This window comes from Eriocheir sinensis, unplaced genomic scaffold, assembly GCF_024679095.1.
Source record: "Eriocheir sinensis breed Jianghai 21 unplaced genomic scaffold, ASM2467909v1 Scaffold137, whole genome shotgun sequence".
Classification (NCBI taxonomy): Eukaryota; Metazoa; Arthropoda; class Malacostraca; order Decapoda; family Varunidae; genus Eriocheir; species Eriocheir sinensis.
Window position 1 is genome coordinate 370,001 of NW_026110706.1, and position 25,000 is coordinate 395,000.

The window sequence follows — 25,000 nt, forward strand, 5'->3', positions numbered from 1 at the left end:
CGTGACGACAGCCTTCGCCTAACGAAGGACGTTCGTGACGACTGTCGGCTCAGAAATATAGGCTAACACTTCCGCCATCAAGAACTGTATATTTTTATTTTGCAATCATTAGCAGAATAACAACTTCTGGGCATGGTTACGTTTCGCTGGCACAAACTTGGGAGCCACACAGTACGCACGCACTCCTTTTGCCTCGATTTTTTTTGTGTTGAATGACACAACTAGGGTTGCCACACTGAGGTGAAAAAATGTGGAATGCAACATCTCACTCTCCAATACGGAATGGATCCAGATTTACAGGCCCGGGAGGCACCCCTTAAATTTATCGAGCCTGCCATGAGTGACAGCCGCTGCACGCTGCTGGTGGAAGCGAGAGGGAGGGGGGAGGGACGTTTCGTCGCGTATTTTACACGTATTTTAGGACGAACCGTTGACAAATTTTACGGGCTGGTTTTGTGATTAACCGAAAAATGCGCTCACTATTATTTTAAGATACTTAATTTTATCTGCTTGACCATTCAGATAAAAAATACCGTACGGAACAAATGTCGTTCCGTATTGGTTCAAAACGGAACGATACATTTCATTCTCGAATACAGAGCGACTCCGTATTTTACGGAGCGGCAAGGCTGCCGCCAAGACAGTCGTCAAGACAGTCGCGAAGACCATCAGGAAGACCGTCGGCCAACTCCTTGGCAACTGTCGGCCAGCTAGTCGGCCAACTAGTTGACAGACAATCTAGAAGACTGTCGTCAAGACCGTCAAGACTGTCGGCCAATCGGTCGGCAGATTCGTGGTTGTCATGGACATGGCGCCATTTAAAAAAATGACCGTTGAGACTCGTCTTGAGACTAGTTAGCAGCATGCCGCAGACATTCTGCCAACTAGTTGGCCGAGTGTCCCAGACAGTCGGAGATCATGGTATCCGACACCAAGACGCCCCCAAAAATGATTGGAGCGTGGGAGTTGACTTGTCAAATGCAGAAGTCGCTGGGTTGTCTTGGCCCAGAGTCGGCACAGTGTGAACGGGGCTTTAGACTCCACTTTATCCAGAAGAGCTGTGTGAGTAGAGCCCCCCCACACGTGAGATGCCTACTCCATACGAGGGCGGACAAGGCCCCTGTATATGGATAGCAACTGTTCGGGGAAGAAGAACTGGGGGAGATGATACAGAACGCCCAACCTCGAGGAAGCTGATTTAGCGAGAGAGGAGATATGAAGTTTCCAGTTGAGGTTTTGAGTTAAGGATAGACCGAGGATATTTAGTGTTGAAGAAGGTGACAGCTGAGTGTTGTCGAAGAATAGGGGATAGGTGTTTGGAAGATTGTGTCGAGTTGATAGGTGGATAAATTGAGTTTATGAGCTATTGAAGGGCACAAGGTTCCTTCTACCCAATCGGAAATGATAGCAAGGTCTGAGGTTAAGCGACAAGCTCTGAGGGTGTTGTGGTACTGTGTGCTGGCTTCGGCCGTAGCATTCTCTTTCATCAAATTATAATTCCTTTTTTTTAGGTTTACTGCCCTTTTTATTTCTCTGGCCATCAACGGTGGATCTATGGCCCCATTTACTCGCCTGGATTTCGTAGGCACTGTAGCCTTCTCTACTTGCAACAGCTTATCTTTGAAGACGTTCCACGCGTTGTCGATTGTATTGTCGGTGATGCCAAGTTGGTCCCAGGTCGTAGGGGGAAGCAGTGCACGGGCTAAGTTGAAATTTCCTTTTTTGTAATCTGGTATCACTGACGGATTATCTACGAGTTTGTGACATATGTTGATATTAAAACGGATTAAGTGGTGATCGCACCCATTAAGTTTCTCACCAACTGTACAGTCGCGAATGAGGTCGGGGTCGCTTACTAATACCAGATCCAGCAGATTGTTTTCTCTTGTTGGTTGAGTTACAACTTGAGTGAGGAACGAATCCTCCACCATTTCTAAAATCCTGTTACCCTCTTGATCTCCAGTCATCAGTCCCCAGTCAATGTTAGGGCAATTAAAGTCCCCAATTATAATTGCACATTGCTTTGTGTTAGAGAGTGAATCTCTTCGTAGAGGGCAGTGTCATCGGTTGCCTGTTGTTTCGGAGGCCTGTATACGGTTGCAAGTGTTAGTTTCTTGTTATTTGCGGTTATTTCCACATAGACAGAATCGTATTTCTCTGCGTCCTGTTTGTCTATTTTTATGGCAGGGAGTGTACTTTTTACGTAGCAAACTACTCCTCCTTCTTTCTTGTGCTTTCGAGTTTTGTGGAAGCTTTCGTACCCAGGGAATGACAGTTCGGATTCTAGATGGGTAGACAACAGAGAGAGGGATATAAGCCGAAAGATGGCAGCTTAGGGAGCAAATACTTGTGCCAGACTCTTTCGAAGGCTTTCCATATGTCTAGCGCAACTGAGAAAGTTTCACCGAAACAGCTAAGAGAGGATAACCAAGAGTCAATTAAAAGAGCAAGAAGATCGTTAGTAGATCGTCCCTTGCGGGACCCATACTGGCGATCAGATAGAAGGTTAGAAGTGGAAAGGTGCTTTTGGATCTTCCGGTTAAGGATTGATTCAAAAGCTTTAGATAGACAGGAAAGTAAAGCTATAGGGCGGTAGTTTGAGGGACTGGAACGGTCACCCTTCTTATGCACAGGCTGTACAAAGGCATCCTTCCAGCAGGAAGGAAAGGTAGATGTTGACAGGCAGAGACGAAAGAGTGTCACCAGGCAGGGTGTCAGCACGGAAGCACAGTTTTTAAGGACAATAGGAGGCACTTCAGCAGGTCCATAAAGGCGGTGTCACACTAGCATTTTTTCCGTCAACTTTTTCCCTCGTTTTTCTGAAAATCGTCGATATCTTGGCTGCGGCCTGTCACACACAAAAGGTATTTCGTCTGAAACTTTCCGTCGGCACATACCAAGGAATGTAAACAAACATGGAGTCCACGCTGCGGCAAAGATACGCTGCTCGAGCTCGATCTGAACCTAATACTGTGTATTGTGAGACTTAGACGAGCTAAACAAGCCAAAAAGCGTGCATGGATGCGCTCATGGTTGGCTCGTCGGGAAAGAGAAAGTGTGTACCACAGGCTGTTAAAAGAGCTGTGTTTAGAGGATCATGAGACTGAAGAATTGGATCAGATTGGACAAGAGCCAGTACCACAGACTTCTGGAGTTAGTGACACCTCTTATTGCCAGAAGTGACACCAGGATGAGGAAGGCTGTCACTGCAGGAGAGCGTTTGAGACAGGTTGAAGCCACGCGGAAAGTCTCGGTCTTGGTCTTGGAAATGTAAACAAAGGCGGAAATTTGCAGGCGGAAACGATCCTGATCGTCTGACAAATTCATGCGATAAGTTCATGCGGAACGATGAAAAATCGACGGAAATAGCATTAATCGACGGAAAAAGTGCTAGTGTGACACCGCCTTAAGCCTTCTGAGAGTTGAGGCCAGAGAGTGCATAGAAAACATCATTATGAAGAATCTTAATAACAGGCAGAAAGGTGTCGGAGTGGGTATGAGTAGGAGGAATATCCCCATAATCGTCCAGAGTGGAGTTCTTACAGAAAGTTTGAGCGAAGAGTTCAGCCTTAGAGATAGATGAGACGGCAGTGCTCCCGTCAGGGTTGAGGAGAAGAGGGAAAGAGAGAGAAATGAAATTGGTGGAGATATTTTTGGCTAGGTGCCAGAAATCACGGGAAGAATTATAAAAAGCAAGGTGGTGACATTTTCTCTTGATGAAAGAGATTTTGGTAAGTCAGAGAATAGATTTGGCACGATTCCGGGCTGAAATGTAAAGTTCATGGTTAGTGGGAGTGCGAAGGCTCTGGCACCTTTAGTAGGAGTGCGTACTCTTGAAATTTTACAGGATTCCATCCAGGCGATCACTGTCGTATCATCCACCACCTCTGTACCAGGCGGTGGCTGAATCGACAGAGTAACACCACCGCGTTCAGGAGGACGCGAGTTCAATCCCCGCCCGTTGCCACCAAGCTGGGATTTTTCAGGCGCCGCCGAGTGGCTTAAAACTACCCACATGCTGTCCAGAAGACCACCTATCAACCCGGACTCTAGATTCTAGGATTAAAGATGAGCTCCGGGAGGGCAGCATGAGCCAATGCAAGATGGCGCCACTATAAACACTCGCCTGCGCCAGAACGGGCTGGGCCGACCATCAGGACCCACCGGGAAGAAGCCTTGGGCCGACCATCAGGCCCCACCGGGAAGCATATATTCACTCTGTATACTCCACTCGCACTCCTGCGAGAACGGTACCGAGGCAGACGGCTTTAGGTAAGGGGTGACTCCAACAAACTTGCTGCGCGCTGTGATTCTCGCCGTTCTTAGAGGTTAAGGGGTGACTCCAACAAACTTGCTGCGCGCTGTGATTTTTGGCGTTCTTAGACATATCACCTGTGTGTGTGTGTGCGCTCGCCGTTATTTGTGTGTGAATGCACGTATCCGTCGTGTGCGTTGTGTCATGCTGTATAGTGTAGTTATTTTTTCTCAAGGTAAATATTTAACGTGAAAGGGCTATATATAAGAATTTATCATGTTTTATTTCTTTATCATGCTAAGAATAGGTATATCTATGTGTCTGTCTGACTCTGCGTCTCTGTCTGATCGTGTAGTAATTCTTTCTCAAGGTAGATATAAAATAATGTGAAAGGGCTTTATATGCACTCATCATGTTTATTTTCTTCTTCATGGTAAGTATATGTCCCCCTCTCTCTCTCTCTCTCTCTCTCTCTCTCTCTCTCTCTCTCTATATATATATATATATATATATATATATATATATATATATATATATATATATATATATTATAACATCATCTGTTTTGTAATAATTTATATCATTTACCTGGAATAGCCTGACACGTCAGATTAAGATTGTGTAAGCACAGGAAGTTAAAGTTAACGCCTTCAACACTAGGCCGCATATATTGCTTCCTATCGCTGCCCTTAATATATCCCAGAATACATATACTGCGTCATGGCTCATTGCGAATCTTGATGTGCACAGACAGGCTGGACACAAGTGTTCAGTGCCGTTTGCACCATTTAGTGATGAAGAGGTTTAAGTTGTTCTTGACAGGTGTTTGTTGTGAGTTCAGGTTGAATAGTATTAGGATGCGTGAGGTTAGTGTGACCTGACCACATGTGGAGGTGCAAGGATTATAAAAAAGAAGGGGGAAGGAGCAGACTTTAGGGGGTTCTAGGGGAGTGAGAGGTCAGTGAGGTTAAGTGTAATGCTTGGTTGCTGTCTGCTGAGAGGTCAGTTAGTCTCTTCACTTCGCCATGGCAAGCCTAAGAGACGTATTAGAATTTGAGACAGAAGGCTTTCATTCTGTAATACTTAGTGAAACTGAAGACACAGTACATTTCCGGCTAAATGTGAAAAGTGACGATGAGTTCCAACTGTGGAAAGAACTTTATATGAAAGAAAATAACACGTGTTTGAACGTGAAGCGTTCGTATCCCTGCAAGAAGTGGAATTTGTTTCACAAGACGTTCGCCTGTCTACATGGTGATGCTCGCAGCAAGGGAAGAATCAAGACATATACTGGGTATGTATTGTTTATGTACAGTATATATTCTAAGTAATTATTTTCAGTATGGTGAATATAGTTGTATATATGGCTCATATCATAAATAAATGTTCTCTGGTGTGTGTGTGTGTGTGTGTGTGTGTGTGTGTGTGTGTGTGTGTGCGCGCCATAATTCCCTGTGGCATTTTATCCGGTGCCATTTCTTCCTGTATTCCAGGCAACCAGACGTTATACTACGAAATGTGGTCAAACCTCTTTGTGTGTGTGTGTGTGAGAGAGAGAGAGAGAGAGAGAGAGAGAGAGAGAGAGAGAGAGAGAGAGAGAGAGAGAGAGAGAGAGAGAGAGAGAGAGAGAGAGACAGACAGACAGACACAGACAGACAGACAGACACACACACACACACACACACACACACACACACACACACACACACACACCTAGGAACTGCACCACACTGTGTCTGTCTCGACTGACAGAGAGACACACACACAGACAGACACACACACACACCCACACAGAGAGAGAGAGAGAGAGAGAGAGAGGCAGTCAGTCACACACACACACACACACACACACACACACACACACACACACACACACACACACACACACACACACACACACACAGAGAGAGCGAGAGAGAGATGCACTCAGATTTGATCATATGTGCTGGACTCGCGACCGCTAAATGCATCACCCTTTACAACAGTAGTTCTTAATTAACGAAACATGCTGGAAAACTTTTAAATAGCATCTGACATCTCTCCTAGGCAAACGTGTACATTACTTATAGCAATGGCAGTGTACCCCTCCCTTCTTTCTCTCCACTGAGTGCGTGCACACTCAGTAGTGTTAAATATCCTGGAGTACACCTATAACATATTCATATTGTTAACCTTTTAATCCCATACACTGATGTTATTTCCGTACCACTACACTACATTGTTTTCTGTTTGGTGTCCTCACTCCAAATTCTGTTGTTTCTTTTCATAACTTAACGTTTACTTTTCTCACCGTTGAATGGAGCTGGTTTTGTTATTGTCATGTTGGGACATTATGAAAAAGAATGGGCTTAGTAGCAAAACCTGGATTTAGATTAAGGGAAATCTAGTATTTTTTGTAAGTTGGATTTCTTTCAGTAACAATGCCTAGATTTTGATTCAAGGAAATATATTTTTTTCTGAAAGTTGGATTTCTTTCACTGGTGAGTCTCACTCCTGTTAGTCTGAAAGAGGGTACGAGAAATGCTATCAGACCCCGAGAGGGTACCAGCACTAAAGGTTATATATCACTATTACGGAATGTGTGTGTGTGTGTGTGTGTGTGTAATTCACCGTTGTCTGCTGCAGCCTCTGACGAGACAGCCAAACATTACTCTACAGAACGAGCTCAGAGCTCATTATTTCCGATCTTTGGATAAGTCTGAGACCACCACACCACCACACACCCCATCCCCTTACCCAAGGGGGACAGTAACCCCTCGCATTGTCAGCGAAAAATCCCACCTGGGTCATGCGGGTTTTGAACACGGCTCAGCGAGACGCGAAGCCGATGCTCTCCCACTGAGCTATCGAGAGGTGTGTGTGTGTGTGTGTGTAAGTGTGTCGGATCCAAGTACTAAATTCGTCTGTAGTCGTAAGTGTAGCATTGGAAATAGTGGGCGGAGGCGGTAGAACTGTCAAATTACCGCCTCCAAAATGGCGGATATCTGTCAAACCATGTGTTTCTGTCTCAGTGTCAGTTCTATGGAATTGAGATAGTTATATGTCCATGCCGCATGGCTATACATTCGGGTTATGGAATAGTCGTAGTAAACAAATATTTAGTTCAGCTGTGATTTGAGATAGATACTCTTTGCCGTTCTGTCAGATTGCCCCTGTATACCAAATGACCTGCACTCGGGTGTTGGGAACAAGATCACCAGAAATAAAACCCAACTATTGCTTTTCGTAATAAGTAAGCTACCCCTACAGTTCGGCAATTTCGCGAGAGAGAGAGAGACAGAGAGAGAGAGAGAGAGAGAGAGAGAGAAGGGGACAGCTCACAGTTCCAGTCACGAATGCTTCTTCTAGATAGAAAACATGATTCTAAACGCGATTTCTCCTATAATAGCCTTGATATTTATTATACGTAATTACAGGTGTCCTGTGACTTTGAATGTCTACATCCGGCTGACGACGAAAGACAAAGTGAAAAAGACAGACTGATGGAAAAGTATCCATGCTTTGTAACGCTAAAGGGTCTTCACACCCACTCTCGTCAGTCTGCAGAAGCCCTCAACCAACTTAGGATTCTTCACGAAACAAAAGAAACTTTCATCAAGTATTTTGAGCAAGGTAATTGTGTTATTATATAACTGTACTAATATATATATATATATATATATATATATATATATATATATATATATATATATATATATATATATATATATATATATATATATATATATATATATATATATATATATATATATATATATATATATATATATATATATATATATATATATATATATATATATATATATATATATATATATATATATCTATATATATATATGTGTGTGTGTGTGTGTGTGTGTGTCGGCTGCAGCCTCTGACGAGACAGCCAGACGTTACCCTACAGATACGAGCTCAGAGCTCATTATTTCCGATCTTTGGATAAGTCTGAAACCACCACACCACCACACACCCCATCCCCTTACCCAAGGGGGACAGTAACCCCTCGCATTGTCAGCGAAAAATCCCACTTGGGTTTGCGGGAATTGAACACGGCTCTGCGAGACGCAAGGCCGATCCGCTTCCACTGAGCTATCGAGAGGTGTCTGAACTATCGAGGTGTGTGTGTGTGTGTGTGTGTGTGTGTGTGTGTGTGTGTGTGTGTGTGTGTGTGTGCGCCAGTGCATAATATTGACATTTCCCTTGTACAATTTGCAGGAATGTCAGTACCTCAAGCATCAAGACATCATGTACTAAAGTTGGGGCTGTGTGATGATCTATATGGCCAGGCAAATCATGCAATCAACCCATCGGTCCGAGCTCTACATCACATGAGGCAACGATGGATCAATGAACAACATGGGGGACTTGATAACTTATCCATGGCAGATTGCATTAGCAAATATGCCGCAAACAACCCAGAAGTGACAATAATACAGGACATAGAAGAAAGTCGCTTTTCTGTGGTGCTGGTAACTCCTTTCATGAGGAGAGTGCACACTCAGTTCAGAGAGGCTGGAGAAATCGTCTTCGTGGATGGCACAGGATGTGTTGATCAGCTCAATACATCTGTGATACCCTTCCTCTGCGCTGGACCAGCAGGAGCTGCTCCTCTTGCTCTGCTGTTTACATCTTCCCTAGATGCAGCAATGCTTACGAAAGGTGAGAGCATGTTTATCAAATGTATAGCGTGATGTTTCCTTGTCTATTGTTCAGCCTAACACAATTACCGAGCACCTGTATTATCCCGTTGTGTGTGTGTGTGTGTGTGTGTGTGTGTGTGTGTGTGTGTGTGTGTGTGTGTGTGTGTGTGTGTGTGTGTGTGTGTTTTGCGAGAGAGAGAGAGAGAGAGAGAGAGAGAGATTCGTATACTTCTGTAACCGCTTTTTTTTCTCATTACAGGCTTTCGTATGGTAAAACTAGCTGTCGGAGAAAATGCGTTCTATGGGACACAGTCACCAGAAACGTTCATGACCGACAACTGCAGCGCTATGAAAGGAGCCTTGGCAGCAACCTGGCCTGCAGCTCGACAGTTTTTGTGTGTTTTTCACGTACTTCAGCAAGTGTGGCGATGGCTACTAGACTCCAAACATGCCATAAAAAAGGAGGATCGCCAGGAGATGATGGCTACCGTGAAGTCACTGGTATATGCATCATCGAAGGATGATTTCTTCAAAGCTTGGCAAGAGTTCAAAGCTAATCCTCTTTCACAGAGGTACACCAGCTTCAGCAGGTATTGTTAAATTCTATTAATCTCATTCGCTACAAAAGTTTTTTTTAAAAGAAAAGCACATGAGCATATCATCATACCTCTCAACGTCATTATATTACTAATACTAATATTACTAATAAGTAGTAGTAGTAGTAGTAGTAGTAGTAGTAGTAGTAGCAGTAGTAGCGTATACTATACTATAGTAGCAGCGTCTCATTAATAACACTAACAACAACTATAATAATAATTATCATAGATACCACAAGCATCACTATCTATTCAGAAAACTATGCAGTAGCAATTGTTACCTACAATGAACTTATACATTTTGGTGTATTGGTGTATTAAGCTATTGATATTATTCTTTCTTCGCTTTTCAGCTATCTACAATCATTAATGGATAGGAGGGAAGAGTGGGCCATTGCGTTCAGGGAAGGTGCAATGCTACGGGGTCACCATACGAACAATTTCTGCGAGGCAACCATGTGCATCATAAAGGAAGTTGTTCTTAACAGGTAAGCATTTAAGGGAGACAATTATTTTCAATATTGCATTTTGTATACGTGGGGTATTACAATTTATCCCCAGGTCAAATGACTGCCGGAAAAGCATGCACATAGCTTAAATGCAATTATTGATTTCCTAAAACAAATACATTAGTTTCATTTATGTAAGACTATCATTGAAGGAAGTATTAATGAATACATGTCGACTGTGGTTTATGAATTAGTTTGCAATGTGTGTGTGTGTGTGTGTGTGTGTGTGTGTGTGTGTGTGTGTGTGTGTGTGTGTGTGTGTGTGTGTGTGTGTGTGTGTGTGTGTGTGTGTGTGTGTGTATATCATATTTTGTTTCATTATTTCAGATGCAAGGCATACAACCCTGTGCAACTTATTGTTTTCATGGCCGAAATATTCAACGGCTACATGAAAAAAAGACTGGTAGACGTTGCACTAGGGAGACGGAAAGTGAAGAACATCAGTATGGGCACACTTTCCCTGGATGCAGTAACCCCCCTAGGAGGAGGAAAATTTCAAGTAGCAAGTCAGTCTAAGGCTTCAGTTCAATACAAAGTGGACATGCAAACTGGCTTTTGCGAGTGCGTTGTGGGACAGACTGGCTCGCTCTGCAAACATCAAGCCGCGTGTGCAGAGCACAGCATGGTAGTTCTGCCACAAGTGAAAACAGGCGATGGCTGGCGTCTGTGGCAGTGGGCGAGGAAAAAACCCCTCCAGCAAGTTTTTTCGAGGGATTGCTGGAAACACCAAAAAAAGTGCATAAAGAAAATTACTCCACCTCTGCAGCTGCAGAATGTATGTATGACCAACCACTGTTGGAAAATGACTCCATTTCTACAGCTGCAGAGCTTAGTGCTATGCACGACCAGCCAATGTTGGATCGTAAAGTGAAGAGTTCTAATAATCGGAGTGGAGAATTGAATGAATTCATGGCAACTCTTCAAACTCTAAATGATAAATACGGGGATGAAAACACTGGCTCAGCCCTAAAAACAGCCATAAAGAGACTGAACATGGTAAAGAGTACAAACATGCTCAATAGCATACTGTACAGTGTAGGTAGCGGTCTATGCACTAATGGAGCTGGCCGAGGAAAAATTCCGTGCCAGCCAAGCTCGGTTTCACGGCGAGGGCCAGGCAAACCAAGAGGAGCAGCACCTCTTGGAAAAGGACGCCGAGCCAGTGGTGTTGCAAAAGACCGCAAAACCAAACGGCCACGAAATTTGTCAGCTAACATTGCCGACAACGTAGCCAATGCAAAGTCGCATGGAACTGGCCACTGAGACAATAGTACGTATTCTTTTGACCATAAGTAAGTTACTGTGTGTGAAATAACATATGTTCAACTGGTTTAAGAAATATTCATTAATTCCACCCCCATTATATATATATATATATATATATATATATATATATATATATATATATATATATATATATATATATATATATATATATATATATATATATATATATATATATATATTATATAATGAGTGAAGAAACTAATGCAGTAGTTCGGAAGAGAGAGAGAGAGAGAGAGAGAGAGAGAGAGAGAGAGAGAGAGAGAGAGAAGAGAGAGAGAGAGAGAGAGAGAGAGAGGAGAGGAGAGGAGAGGAGAGAGAGAGAGGAGAGAGAGAGAGAGAGAGAGAGAGAGAGAGAGAGAGAGAGAGAGAGAGAGAGAGAGAGAGAGAGAGAGAGAGAGAGAGAGAGAGAGAGAGAGAGAGAGAGAGAGAGAGAGAGAGAGAGAGAGAGAGAGAAGAGGGGGTCATATACTTACCATGAAGAAGAAAAATAAACATGATGAGTGCATATATAAAGCCCTTTCACATTATATTATATCTACCTTGAGAAAAAATTACTACACGATCAGACAGAGACGCAGAGTCAGACAGGCACATAGATATACCTATTCTTAGCATGATAAAGAAATAAAACATGATAAATTCTTATATATAGCCCTTTCACGTTAAATATTTACCTTGAGAAAAAATAACTACACTATACAGCATGACACAACGCACACGGCGGATACGTGCATTCACACACAAATAACGGCGAGCGCACACACACACACACAGGTGATATGTCTAAGAACGCCGAAAATCACAGCGCGCAGCAAGTTTGTTGGAGTCACCCCTTAACCTCTTAGAACGGCGAGAATCACAGCGCGCAGCAAGTTTGTTGGAGTCACCCCTTACCTAAAGCCGTCTGCCTACCGTTCTCGCAGGAGTGCGAGTGGAGTATACAGAGTGAATATATGCCACCGGGAAAAAGCCCACCGGCGCTATAGGCCGCGACGTAAAAAAAAAAACAAACCCGCCTCCACCCCGCCAGCGTCAGAGGACGCCTCGTCACGGGGACGTGACAGAGGTATCCTGGAGAGTACGGACCTAACCACTATGAGGGGAGATGCCAGTTCCGCCCGCAGCGCATGTACCCTACTCAATGCTTCAACAGATTTGGCATACCGGAAGAGGAAGAGGTGCAGCAGCCCACATTCTGGGCTGGGGACTTCATTCTGTGGAAGAGTCCCCCGAGAACGTTGCAGCTACTGTTACCCTGGAGCGAAATTTGATAGCATCATAGCTGCCCTCGACGAGGTCTCCGCCGAGGCTTTTTTTTTTTTTTTTTTTACAAAGGAGACAGCTCAAGAGCACACACACAAAAAGAAAACAATAATAAAAAAAAGCCCGCTACTCGTTGCTCCCAAAAAAAGAATCAAAAGAGGTGGCCGAAAGCATGGTCAATTTCGGGAGGAGAGGTGTCCTGACACCCTCCTTTTGAAAGAGTTCAAGTCGTAGGCAGGAGGAAATACAGATGAAGGAAGATTGTTCCAGAGTTTACCAGCGTGAGGGATGAAAGAGTGAAGATGCTGGTTAACTCTTGCATAAGGGGTTTGGACAGTATAGGGATGAGCATAAGTAGAAAGTCGTGTGCAGCGGGACCGCGGGAGGGGGGTAGGAATGCAGGTAGCAAGTTCAGAAGAGCAGTCAGCGTGGAAATATCGATAAAAGATAGAAAGAGAGGCAACATCGCGGCGGAAGAGGTAGAAGACTATCAGTAGGAGGAGGAGAGCTGATGAGACGAAGAGGCTTAGACTCCACTTTGTCCAGTGAGTGGAGTCTCCCCACACGTGAGATGCATACTCCATACGAGGGCGGACAAGGCCCCTGTATATGGATAACAACTGCGCGGGGGAGAAGAACTGGCGGAGACGATACAGAACGCCCAACCTCGAGGAAGCTGATTTAGCGAGAGAGGAGATAATTTTGAAGTTTCCAGTTGAGATTTTGAGTTAAGGATATACCGAGGATGTTTAGTGTTGAAGACGGTGACAGCTGATTGTTGTCGATGAATAGAGGATAGGTGTTTGGAAGATTGTGTCGAGTTGATAGGTTGAGAAATTGAGTTTTTGAGGCAAGGTCTGAGGTTAAGCGTTCTGCAGTCTCTAGTCTGGAGCTGTGTACTTCTTGTTGAGAGGGTCTTCTATTGAAAGAAGTTGAATAATGCGGAGTGGAGTCGTCGGCGTATGAGTGGACAGGACAGTTTGTTATGGAAAGAAGATCATTGATGAATAACAGGAAGAGAGTGGGTGATAGGACAGAGCCCTGTGGAACGCCACTGTTGATAGGTTTAGGGGAAGAGCAGTGACCGTCTACCACCGCAGAGATAGAACGGCCGGAAAGGAAAATGGAGATAAAGGAACAAAGAGAGGGATATAATCCGAAAGAGGGCAGTTTAGAAAGGAGAGACTGGTGCCAGACTCTATCGAAGGCTTTCGATATGTCTAGCGCAACAGAGAAAGTTTCACCGAAACGGCTAAGAGAGGATGACCAGGAGTCAGTTAGGAGAGCAAGAAGATCGCCAGTAGAACGCCCCTTGCTGAATCCATACTGGCGATCAGATAGAAGGTTAGAAGTGGGAAGGTGCTTTTGAATCTTCCGGTTAAGAATTGATTCAAAAGCTTTAGATAGACAGGAAAGTAAAGCTATATGGTGGTAGTTTGAAGGATTGGAGCGGTCACCCTTCTTAGGCACAGGCTGTACAAAGGCATACATCCACTAGGAAGGAAAGATAGATGTTGAAAGGTAGAGACGAAAGAGTTTGACCAGGCAGGGTGTCAGCACAGAAGCATAGTTTTTAAGGACAATAGGAGGCACTCCATCAGGTCCATAAGCTTTCTGAGAGTTGAGGCAAGAAGAATCTTAATAACAGGCATAAAGGAGTCAGAGGGGGGGATGAATAGGAGGAATATGCCCAGAATCGTCCAGGGTGTTCTTACAGAAAGTTTGAGCGAAGAATTCAGCTTTAGAGACAGATGAGACGGCAGTGCTGCCGTCGGGGTTAAGGAGAGGAGGGAAATAGGAAGAAATGAAATTGGAGGAGATATTTTTGGCTAGATGCCAGAAGCCACGGGAAGAATTAGAAGAAGCAAGGTGTTGACATTTTCTATTAATGAAAGAAGTTTTGGTAAGTCGGAGAATAGATTTTGGCACGATTCCGGGCTGAAATGTAAAGATCAAAGTTAGCTGGAGTTCGAAGGCTCTGGAACCTTTTGTGAGCTGGCTCTCTATCTTTAATAGCACGAGAACAAGTATGATCAAACCAAGCTTTTTAGCATGAGGAGTAGAGAAAGTACGTGGAATGTTTGCATCCATTCCAGAGACAATCACCTCTGTGATGCGCTGAGCACACACAGAGGGGTCTCTCTCCTGGAAGCAGTAATCATTCCACGGGAAATCGGAAAAGTCATCTTCAGGTCGTCCCACCGAGCTGAAGCAAAATGCCAGAAACATCGCCTCTTCGGTGGGTCCAGAGGATGTACAGGAGCGATAGGACAGGATATAGAAATAAGGTTATGATCGGAGGAGCCCAACGGAGAGAACAGTTTGACAGAGTAAGCAGAAGGAATAGAGGTAAGGAAGAGGTCTAGAATGTTGGACCTGTCTCCAAGACGGTCGGGAATACGAGTAGGGTGCTGGACCAACTGCTCTAGGTCGTTGAGGAGAGCAAAGTTGTAAGCTTGTGCACCAGGCTGGTCAGTGAAGGAGGATGAAAGCCAAAGGTGGTGGTGAACAATAACTTATTACTCTTCACGCAAATACTAAAGACATCTGCGAGACCCCCTCGGAGGAACTGCAGGATAAGTACCGTTCAAAACTAAATCACCAAACAGTTTAATTTAAGAAATTCTCCCAAGGAGGTCAACGGCGAGCGAGTTTTACAACAAGGCCTTCCGCCTTAATAGCCGCTTGAATACTTTTTGCAGGGAACTCGACGTGGGATTCCTCAACGAATGGGATCATTTCCACGGCCCGGGTGGACTGTTCCAAAGGGACGGTCTGTACCTATCCCTTGCCGGAGCAGCTAGATTTGGATTTCTGCTAAACGATGCAGAGCGCGACTCTCGTTCAAAAAACTGGTCCCGGCTGCGCCCTCCACCCCCTTTGTAAAAATGGACGTCATGCTGCCCGTCTAACGCCAAATTGTAAAACCGCAAGTAATACCACCTTCATAACTAAACTTATGAGATAATCTAAAAGTCCTAGGTTTCAATGCTCGTAGCCTAAGAAACAAGATCGAAGAATTAAGATGTCTTGTTTCAGCAGAAAATTTCGACGTAATTGCTAAAACGGAAACATTCACTGACACCTCAAATACTGATTTAATTGCAGAATGCAGCATAGATGGCTACAGTCTCTTCAACAAAGATCGCATCAACCGTAGAGGTGGTGATGTTGCCCTTTATGCCAAAAGCCATTTGCAACCCACAAATATAACACCAAGAGACATTAATGTTGAACATTTGTGCGTGCGAGTAAATACTGTAAAAATAAAATAAACACATCCGTCAGCTACAGTCCTTCGGGGCAATCACTCGATGATGATGTTGAAATGTATAGCGTTTTACCATAATCACTAAGCAGCGAATCAGCTATGCTTAGAGGCTTTTATATCCCTCATATTGATTGGACGTCACTCTCCGGTAGAGAATGCTTGAAGTTTTAAAGGATAATTCCATAAGTTAAACTGGTACTGAACCAACTCGACTAAACACACTAGACCTAGTTATAGTAACTTAAGAAAATATAGTCAGTAATGCTACAGCAGAACATATCGGTAATTGCGAGCAGAAATCTGTGCACGCTGACATTAAAGTTCAGACAAAATTGACAGAAAACAAAATAATGGTACCTAATATTAAAAGGACAAATTTCGCATAAATCCGACGTAAACTGCCAGAAATGCGACTAACAGACGATTCAAAGACGACTATGACTGCTGTTAGAGTTCTCTAGAATGATGGCTTTTGTGACCTCTCTGGTTTGAATTTTCAGAAAGTTTAGGGACCCAATGGAATGCCTCCATTGAGTCCTTCTCCTTTAGAGACCGTGCTTAGTGCTATCACCTTGCCTGGACAAACTCTTTCGTTCCAGCTTTTCAACATCTACCTTTCCTTCCTGCTGGAAGTACGCGTACATACACATCCTATGCATAGAAGGGTGACCGCACTAATCCCTCAAACTACAATCCTATAACTTTGTTTTCTTGTATGTATAAAGTTTTTGAAACAATCGTTAATAAGATATTATTTAAACGTCTATCAACATTTCTTAATAGGAAATTCACCAAAACAGATTCCGCATAGGGCGTATGCTGATGATCTTTTCCCCTTCCTAACTGAATCAAGATTATTCTTTCTTACCCGAGTCGGTGAAGCTTTTGTTGATGCCGTAGACATCTCGAAAGCCCTGGCACAAATCATTGCTTTTTTAACTAACCTGACGCGGATTCAATATTTATGTCCTTTTATAGCCAGTTTCCTTTCATACCGATCTAACTACTGTTGTAGACGGTCACTTCTACTCCTACATTGGTGTTGCACAGTACTGTTCTATCTCAAACTTAATTTTTATTTATTATTACTTATTATCAATTCATATGCCGATGACTTCTCTGCATTATTCAACTTCTTTTAACAGACGACCCTCCAAACAGGAATTACATGACTCGAAGCAGGACTCTATAGATCGCTTAACCTTCTACCCAGTTATCTTTTCTGTTAAGGGTGTGTGTATAAAACCAATAGATAAGGGAAACTATGTCCTCATTTTCTTCATATACGGAATAATAATTCCTGTGAATTTCAAGTCCATAGGTGATATTACTAAATAACACTAACAATTAGAACGCCATCGATTGATATATCATAATGTAAGTCATTATCACTTGAAAACTATTTTCTTTTATTATTTCTTACTGTACTATTATTTCTACTTCAGCTTTGTGGGAAAATGGAAGAACTTCTACTATGGCAGGTTTTGTTTGAAACAATATTTGATTTTTAACAAATAAGTATTTGTCGTTGTCTTTTCTTTTGATGATCAACAATGTCTTTGTTTTCTATAACTATGCCATAACACATTGTTTCTCTCTCCTTCCTGATTTATATAATCTTTGAATGAAGCGAACTGGACGAAAAATAAAGGAGAAATAGAATATAAAAGAAAGGCAATTTAACATGGCATCGGCACAACTTTTTACCCCCCTGAAATTAAATTTGGTTAGGGTATCCTGGGTGCCACGGTTTATCTTTGATAGCTTTACCTACATAACTACAAAGGCATATGAACTGCTGGTCACTCAACGTACGAAATCAGCGAACCAATTATTCACTCATGGCCTGCAGCGTAATTTCTAGGTTATAAAAAAAAATATTTAAATATGTCGTACTCACCTTCGTATTCCTCAAGCCCTTTATCAGGTCCTTAATTCTGTCTGTTAGGTAAATGAATCCCTGGTTGTCATAGTGGCCATAGTCACCCGTATGAATCCAGCCGTCGTCATCCTTTATCTCGGCAGTAGCAGCAGGGTTGTCTACGTAGCCCAGCAGGGTCATCGGGCTCCGAATCCTGAATTCACCAGACTGCCCCGGAGGTAGCATATGCTTGGTTTTCACGTCCTCCACCTGTCCGAATTACATAAACTGCATTTTAGGTATATAGACACATTGGACCCTCACACACACACACACACACACACACACACACACACACACACACACACACACAGACCTGACCGAAGTCAGACGTGGGTCACGGCGCTCCGAAAGGAGCAGCCAGGGGCCTGCCTGATGGCCTCCCCCCTTCCCCTCCATCCCCCTCTCCCTTTTCATCAAAAACCCAACACCGTAAGAAACCTTTGTGACTTCAAGCTTAATCATGTTGACAGACAGTGAGTGCAGTGCGTTTGTGGTGAAGACACTGAAGAGTAGAAATGGCCAGTGTGACGTCGACGAGGCTTTGCCATCCAGCAGACCCCCCAGGTGCCCCAGGTACACCAGCCCGACCATCATGCTGCTGGGAGAATTCGGTTCAGGTGCAGTGCAGTGTTGAGGCCCGTCACTCAGGTGGAGTCATGGTTGGGGCAATCAGCACGCCGCTCAACATACGAGGCAGTGCAGTCGTTAGATGTTCCCACGCCTACTGCTTCTCGGTCCACCTCTTCCCGGAGAAATTAACAGGTCATCCCTAAGCCCATAAGCTGAGTGACGGCCGACACCGCTTCTACCTGCACCCCTGCCATCAACTGGGACCTGACCTTTATTTGACCCTTGTACTTACTTTGTCAAACTATTCTCTCCGTTGGGCTCCTCCGTTCACAACATTATTTCTGTATCCTGTCCTATCGCTCCTGTACACCTTCTGTACCCACCAAAGAGGCGATGCTTCTGGCATTTTGCTTCAGCTCGGTGGGCCGACCTGAGTATGTACTTTTCCGATTTCCCGTGGAATGATTACTGCTTCCTGGAGAGAGACCCCTCTGTGTGTGCACAGCGCATCACAGAGGTGATTGTCTCTGGAATGGAGGCACACATTCCACGTTCTTTCTCTACTCCTCATGCTAAAATGCTTTGGTTTAATCACGCTTGTTCTCGTGCTATCAAAGATAGAGAGGCAGCTCATAAAAGGTACCAGAGCCTACGCAATCCTGCTAACCATGATCTTTTTATTTCTGCCCGGAATCATGCCAAATCTATTCTTCAACTTTCCAAAAGCTATTTCATTAATAGGAATGTCAAAGCCTTGCTTTTTCTAATTTTTCCCGGGACTTCTGGCACCTGGCCAAAAAATATCTCGTCCAATTTCACTTCTTCATCTTTCCCTCCTCTCCTTAACCCTCGTGGCAGCACCGCCATCTCATATATCGCTAAGATTGAACTCTTCTCTCAAACTTTCTGTAAAAAATCCACTCTGGATGATTCTGGGCATATTCCTCCTACTCAACCCCCCTCTGACTCCTTTATGCCTGTTATTAAGATTCTTAAAAACGATGTATGCCCTCTTTGGCCTCAACTCTCGGAACGCTTATGGAGCTGATGGAGTGTCTCCTATTGTTCTTAAAAACTATGCTTCCGTGCTGACACCCTTCCTTGTCAAACTCTTTCGTCTCTGCCTATCAACATATACCTTTCCTTCCTTCATACAGCCTGTGCCTAAGAAGGGTGACCGTTCCAATCCCTCAAACTACCGCCCTATAGCTGTACTTTCCTGTCTATCTAAGGGTTTTGAATCAATCCTTAGCCGGAAGATTCAAAACCACCTTTCCACTTTTACCTTCTATCTGATCGCCAGTATGGGTTCCGCAAAGGGCGTTTTACTGTAGCAGTCACCGCTCGAATCGCGTGTTCCTTCCCCTCAGTGACACAAAAGAAATTGGAACACTGCAGAGAAAGACTTTAAAATTCTGTGCTTTCATGTTCATCGTCAGTTTCACGACCTCTCTCATCCTGGCATTCGAGCCTCGCAGCGCCTGATGACGTCCCGCTTCATTTGGGAGGGAATTAACAAAGACGTCAGATTATGGACCAAAGCCTGCACTGACTGCCAAGCCTCCAAGGTGACGCAACACACACACTCTCCACCCGGCACCTTCACGCCCGTCACAGAGAGGTTTGACCATGTCCACATCGACCTTGTTGGTCCCCTGCCACCCTCCGCAGGCCACCGCTACATCCTCACCTGCGTGGATCGTTTCACACGGTGACCCGAGGCCGCCCCCATCGCTGACATCACTACGGACGCCGTCGCCCACGCCTTCATCGCTACTTGGGTCTCCAGGTTCGGCGTCCCTCTCAGCCTCACCTCAGACCGCGGCGGCCAGTTCGAGGCTAACGTGTGGAACAAAGTTATGACCCTCCTCGGCATCCGCCGCTACAGAACGTCAAGCTATCACCCGCAGGCTAACGGCATGGTCGAGCGCTTCCATCGGCAGCTGAAATCCTCCCTCATGGCCTCCACCCAACGCGACAACTGGTCCCTGGCTCTTCCCTTGGTCCTCCTCGGCATCAGGTCCTCCCTGAAGGAAGACCTGCACCACTCCTCGGCTGAGCTAGTGTACGGCACCAACCTCCGGCTCCCAGGCGAACTTCTGGCGCCCACACCTGACACCGCCCCCTGCGGCGTCCAGGACTTCGCCGCCCGCCTCAAAGGTGCCATGAGGAGCCTCCAGCCGGTGCAGCCTCGCTCTTCCCCGGAGAAGACCTTCGTCAACCAGGACCTCGACACCTGCACCCACTTCTTCGTGCGCGTGGATGCCGTTCGGCGGCCCCTGCAGCAGCCCTACCAAGGACCCTACCGCGTCCTGAGACGGACCAGAAAGACTGTCACGATCGACAAACATGGTTCTCAGGACGCGGTCTCCATAAACAGGGTCAAGCCGGCGTACCTGCTGGCCCCAGACCAGACGCCCCATCTCTCCGTCGCCGAAACAACACCGTCTGCACAAGTCCGCACCAGGAAGATATCTTTCCTTCTTTGAAGTCACTAAGGGGGAATGTCTGTAGCAGTCACCGCTCCAATCGCGTGTTCCTTCCCCTCAGTGACACACAAGAAAATGGGGCACTGCAGAGAAAGCCTTTAAAATTCTGTGTTTTCATGTTCATCGTCAGTACTTGTCTCTGTCCGCGTCGTGTCTTCAATGTTTATCTTTCTTGTACTCGTTTACCTTTGACTGTCCGTTTATGTCCTTTTGTTGCCCACCGTTACACATTGTTATACACATACACCAACACTTAAATGTTAACGTACACAAACAACATTCACAAAAACGCATACCCACACAAACACCTTTTCTTTGTGTTGTGTTTGTCTCAATGACTTGTTGTATTTTTGTCCAATAAAGTAACCCTGGCGGATATGGCTTTCTCTATCCGTGAACCGATTAGCACTTAGAACACTCGCTACCACCAACACTACTGGCTATCTCCTTGCTCTCTTAACTGACTCCTGATCATCCTCTCTTAGCCGTTTCGGTGAAACTTTCTCAGTTGCACTAGACATATCGAAAGCCTTCGATAGAGTCTGGCACCAGTCTTTGCTTTCTAAACTGCCCTCTTTCGGATTCTATCCTTCTCTCTGTTCCTTTACCTCCAGTTTCCTTTCCGGCCGTTCTATCTCTGCTGTGGGAGACGATCACTGTTGTTCCCCAAAACCTATCAACAGTGGTGTTCCACAGGGCTCTGTTCAATCACCTACTCGCTTCCTGTTCTTCATCAATGATCTTTCCATAACAAAATGGCCTATCCACTCATACGCTGACAACTCCACTCTGAATCATTTAACTTCTATCGAAATAATACCCTCTCAACAGGAATTGCAAGACTCCAGGCTGGAAACATGGAAACATGGAAATGCTGGCAACAGAAAACCTATTGGCTCATTACGAGGTCACCCGCTTTGGTGATTTAATCTGTTCGACCGCCACTTGGGGCTTGATGAGCAAATGAAAGCACCTCGATATTGAGGAGCAGGTGAAAGTACCTCGTTATTCAGATTACTCCCGACGCAGCGAAATGACGGTCGATTCTATATTTAAAGGAGTTGATGGTATTCGCATTTACTACTTCTGAGAGAAGGTTGTTCCAGTGGCGGATGACTCGGTTTGAAAAGAAACTCCTTCCAATGTCTGTCTTACTTTGACTCGACTGAATAGGTAAACCGTTATTTCTAGTTCTTGAGTTGGTTTGCAGTTCAAATAATTTGGAGTAATCGACGTTATTGAGCTTTTTCATATACTTGAAAACTTGAATCATATCCCCTCGTAGGCGTCTTATCTACAATGTAAAGAGATTGAGTCGCTTGAGTCGTTCATCGTACGGTTGAGCCCTTAACCCTTACACTGCAAAGCTACCGTTCATGCGCGCATCTCACACGCCACTTGCCTTCACGACCTCCCCGTCATCACCGCATACTCATTTCATTCACATATTTACATCCTGTGAAGTTTCTGTACATGAAACTGTATTTTATATAGTAGTGCAATACCAATAGTTAGGCATATCATTGCAATTTACTTTATACCTAATGATGACGAGCATGTTTTCTGAAAAAAAAGTGATGTTTAGCTTAAATTATGTAATGTATGTTTTATAATGTATATATTCTTTCCCTATGTACTCCCTCCCCCCAAAAAAGTAGGCATATTTCATCATCAATACAGTATTTCATTGTTATTTTACATAATCAAACGTAATAATGGAGCACTGTAATTTTGAGGAGCAGCAATGAAGAATTTATTTCCTGTAAAAATTTCGTCTTCGGACGCAGCAATTCCTTCCCGTGAGTGCATTCCAATCTTTGGCAAAAGCCTATAAAATAGTATGTACACGTAAAACAGAATGTGTTCATGACGCAACAAATACTTATAAGAAGGTGTAAAGATAAACGTCTACCTTACAAGCAATTCACCTGCTGAACGAAATGGAAAATAACGAGATTAATTTATTTTTCCCCCGGCTAAAACGCACAAAAGCCTCGAGCCGACGGTTATCAATGAAAGAAGATACCGATTTTCAGCATAATAGTATATATATATATATATATATATATATATATATATATATATATATATATATATATATATATATATATATATATATATATATATATATATATATATATATATATATATATATATATATATATATATATATATATATAATACATCTATGCATCTCACGTGTGGGGGGGCTCCACTCACACAGCTCTTCTGGACAGAGTGGAGTCAAAGGATCTTCGTCTCATCAGCTCTCCTCCTATTATTGATAGCCTTCTACCTCTTAAATTCCGCAGCGATGTTGCCTCTCTTTCTATCTTCTATCGACATTTTCACGTTGACTGCTCTTCTGAACTTGCTAACTGCATGGCTCCCCCCTTCCCGCGGCCCCGCTGCACACGACTTTCTACTCATGCTCATCCCTACACAGTCCAAATCTCTTATGCAAGAGTTAACCAGCATCTTCACTCTTTCATCCCTCACGCTGGTAAACGAAGAAACAATCTTCCTTCATCTGTATTTCCTCCTGCCTACGACTTGAACACTTTCAAGAAAAGGGTATCAAGACATCTCTCCTCCCGAATTTGACCTTGGTTTTGGACTCCTCTTTTATTTATTTATTAGGATCAGCGAGTAGCGGGCTTTTTTTTATTGTTTCTTCCTTTGTGCCCTTGAGCTGCCTCCTTTGTTGTAAAAGAAGAAGAAAAAAAAAAAAAATATATATATATATATATATATATATATATATATATATAGATATATATATATATATATATATATATATATATATATTTCAGGAGGACGCGAGTTGAATCCCAACCCGGTGCCAACAAGCTGGGATTTTTGAGCCGCCGCCGAGTGGCTTAAAACAACCCACATGCTGTCCAGAAGACCAACTATCAACCCGGACTCTAGATTCTATAATTAAAGATGAGCTCCGTGAGGGCAGCATGAGCCAATGCAAGATGGCGCCACTATAAACACTCGCCTGCGCCAGAACGGGCCGGGTCGACCATTAGGACCCACCGGAAAGAAGCCTTGAACCGACCATCAGGATCCACGGGGAAGAAACCTACCGGCGTAATAAGCCAAGACGTAAAAAAAGAAATATATATATATATATATATATATATATATATATATATATATATATATATATATATATATATATATATATATATATATATATATATATATATATATATATATATTTTTTTTTGCGGTGCGGCCTATTGCGCCCTTAGGTTTTTCATTGGTGAGGACTGATGGTTTGACCAACCCATTGTGGCGCAGGCGAGTGTTTATAGTGGCGCCATCTTGTTTTGGCTACAACTCAGCATGTGGGTAGTTTTGCAGGCCACTCGGCGGTGACAGAAAAAAATCAATAAATGAAACAAGATACCGATTGCCAGCATAATATTAGAGAGAGAGAGAGAGAGATATAGATATATATATATATATATATATATATATATATATATATATATATATATATATATATATATATATATATATATATATATATATATATATATATATATATATATATATATATATATATATATATATATATATAATATATATATATATATATATATATATATATATATATATATATATATATATATATATATATATATATATATATATATATATATATATATATATATATATATATATATATATATATATATATATATATATATATATATATATATATATATATATATATATATATATATATATATATATATATATATATATATATATATATATATATATATATATATATATATATATATATATATATATATATATATATATATATATATATATATATATATATATAAATCTTAATTTCTAACTCTTTCCTGTGACTTCTGGCATCTAGCCAAAAACATCTCCTTCAACTTCACTTCTTCATCTTTCCCTCCACTCATCAGTCCTGACGGCAACACTGCCGTCTCATCTATCTCTAAGGCTGAACTCTTCTCTCAAACTTTTTCTAAAAACTCCACTCCGGACGATTCTGGGCATATTCTTCCTACTCATCCCCCCTCTGACTCCTTTATGCCTGTTATAAAGATTATTCAAAATGATGTTTTCTATGCCCTCTCTGGCCTCAATCCTCAGAAGGCTTATGGACCTGATGGAGTGCCTCCTATTGTCCTTAAAAACTG

General features: G+C 43.2%; 1 protein-coding gene across 1 annotated transcript in view; it reads right to left on the reverse strand.

Moving 5' to 3' along the window:
* Positions 1-25,000, reverse strand: part of LOC126989901 (luciferin 4-monooxygenase-like) — a 104,238-nt gene that overhangs the window by 24,003 nt on the left and 55,235 nt on the right. The window contains exon 6 of the mRNA XM_050848516.1: positions 17,722-17,952. Coding sequence (XP_050704473.1) covers positions 17,722-17,952 — 231 coding nt within the window. The remainder of the gene's footprint in view (positions 1-17,721; positions 17,953-25,000) is intronic.